Source organism: Lipotes vexillifer, unplaced genomic scaffold (genome assembly GCF_000442215.2).
Source record: "Lipotes vexillifer unplaced genomic scaffold, Lipotes_vexillifer_v1.1 scaffold1235, whole genome shotgun sequence".
NCBI classification, from domain to species: Eukaryota; Metazoa; Chordata; class Mammalia; order Artiodactyla; family Lipotidae; genus Lipotes; species Lipotes vexillifer.
The window spans coordinates 1845851-1848519 of NW_006775530.1; the positions used below are offsets into that span (position 1 = coordinate 1845851).

The following is a 2669-nucleotide window of genomic DNA, read 5'->3' on the forward strand; positions in this document are numbered from 1 at the left end:
GGATCAACAAGTGGTGGCACTTACGTGCAATGGAATATCACTCAGCAATGAAATCAATGTCATCAGGCCCATAGCAGCATAATGAGTGGATACATGCGGGACGCGGGCCTCTCCCTGCTGTGGCCTCTTCTGTTGCGGAGCATAGGCTCTGGACGCACAGGCTCAGCAGCTGTGGCTCACGGGCCCAGTCGCTCCGCGGCATGTGGGATCTTCCTGGACCGGGGCACGAACCCGTGTCCCCTGCATCGGCAGGCAGACTCTCAACCACTGCGCCACCAGGGAAGCCCCTCTCCACCTTTTAAGGGGCATTTTCACTCCCCCATCTTCCCTGCCTCACCACCCACTCACTCCCCTGACTCCACTGACATCACTCTCCCTAAGCACCACCAGCTCACTCACATCATTAACATCTAGGATTTCTCTGACCCTGCTGGACACTCCCTCTTCCTGAAACGTTCTCTTCCTCTCTACTCTCTGGCCATGCCCTCCTGGTTGTCTTGCCTCATCAGTTTTTCCAGGATTCCTTCTCCAGCCCTCTACCTTTCACATTCTACACAATCTCTGAAAGCCTGCAATCTCTTCCAGTTTCAACTCTAACAACTGCAAACTGTCTCCAGACCCACATTTATCTGCCCAGTGGCATTTCCATCTGGATGTCCAAAGCCAGATACCTAATCTTCATCACCCCAACAACACCCATTCCTCCTGTGTTCTTCTCAAGGAACAACAGTTCCATCCATCTAGTCACTCTAACCAGAAATCTCGGTGCTTACTTCATTTTCTCTCTCTCCTTCCATCACTGCATCCAATGAGTTATGAAACTCAAGCTCTCTCAAAGCTTTTTCCTCCACTCTCCACCTCCACTGTCTCAGCCTTGGGGTTGCAATATCCACCCAAATGCCCATATGGTTTTCACACCCTCCAACCCACTTTCCACAATGCTCTCAGGTTAATGTTCCAAAATGCAACCTAATCTTTTTTCTTCCCCATTTAACACCTCAATCACTCAGAAAATAACGTCCAAAATATTTAGAAAGAAAGTAATGTGTTTGAGCCCTTACTCTGTACCAGACATTGTATTTCATTCACTCATTAAATAATCCTAAGAAAAGGGTATTATATGATGAGATATACACATTGTTATACTGAGGTATATACTGTTATACTGTATATGAGGCATATATTACTACATTGACCCTCAGAGAAGTTTAGTAGCTTGGCTAACGTCAAGCTACTTGACGTTAAGAAGTCAAGTAGCTGAAGAAGTGGCTAAACTAGAACTTATACAATCAGGTTCCTCTTCCTGCATTTTGCTACCACCAATTACAACAAGACCCCTGCCTACCTTTTCAGCATCCTCTCTCACTATAGCCCTAATTTTGCACCACACTCCAGCCACACTGACCTGCTAGCCATTCCTCAAACTAGCTCATCTGGAAGTTTGCACATAATCCCTGCTGCTCAGAAAGCAATATCCCTCTCTTTAGATTCAGGAAATCATTCAAATATTGCCCTCCCAGCCCAGTTGGTTCTTGCTGCTTCCACGTACTTTTGTGCCCATTTCCACTGACTTTTATCTCATGGTGTCATAATTTTTTATGTCTGTCTATTCCACAAAACTGCATGTTCTTTGAGGATGAGAACCTTATCTGTGTCACTGTGATATTCACAGCCTTAGCACGGTGTCATATGCACTTAATGATTGCTAAACAACAGTAACTCACTTACATACTTTTAAACATCCCTCCAAAGGAAAAAAAAAAGACCTCATTTTTTCCCCACTTTTTCCATTAAAGAGAATTTAACTATATGATAAATGTGCCACCATTTCAGTGACACAAGTAAATAATTAAATTTCATAAACTCGTCTACTACTACTACTACTACTACTACTGAACTTTGGGTCCTCTTTGGTCCACAAGACAGATCCTCGGGGACTCTGGTACAGCTGCCACAAAATGTCTGACTCTCCACACAGGCATAACTTTGCCTAACTCCCACACAAACCTACCTAGCTGAGCAGACCTGCTGGTGACCAACACCTGCCCTGATCAGAAGCACTGGGTGACAGCCTATTCCCCCACTCAGACTGGATTCCAAGGCATCTGCTTTGAGATCAAGGGACCCACCCAGCTGCAGCCAACTGTGGAAAAACCCTTGTTACCTTGCGATCTCCTGGTGGTAATCATAATGCTCATCCTCCTCCAGCCACTCCACAGATCCCGTGGTTGGGTTGGCCCGCCCACAGAAGACTTTCATGGTGCCAATTAGCTCCTCAGTTTTAGCGTAGAAAGGCAGCCTTGCCAGCTGCTTGTAGACAGATCTGATCGTCAGAAATCTCTTCAAATTGTAATGCCCAAAAATGTAGAGGAAAAAAAAAAGAAATCAAGAAATAGACAAAAATGTCAGAGCCACTGAAAATATTTGTTAATCAGCATTTTAATCTTTCCAGCAGAGTTACTTGGTTTTATATTCAGCATATAACATCAAATACTATTAAGATAAAAACTCAGAAAGTGGGGCTTCCCTGGTGGCGCAGTTGTTGAGAGTCCGCCTGCCGATGCAGGGGACACGGGTTCGTGCCCCGGTCCGGGAAGATCCCACATGCCGCGGAGCGGCTGGGCCCGTGAGCCATGGCCGCTGGGCCTGCGCGTCCGGAGCCTGTGCTC

The 2669-nt window shown here is 46.2% G+C and overlaps 1 protein-coding gene across 1 annotated transcript in view; it reads right to left on the bottom strand.

Moving 5' to 3' along the window:
- The window catches only part of PRMT7 (protein arginine methyltransferase 7), a 52894-nt gene that overhangs the window by 46746 nt on the left and 3479 nt on the right, over positions 1-2669 (bottom strand). The window contains exon 2 of the mRNA XM_007449945.1: positions 2165-2340. Coding sequence (XP_007450007.1) covers positions 2165-2259 — 95 coding nt within the window. The 5' untranslated portion in view covers positions 2260-2340. The remainder of the gene's footprint in view (positions 1-2164; positions 2341-2669) is intronic.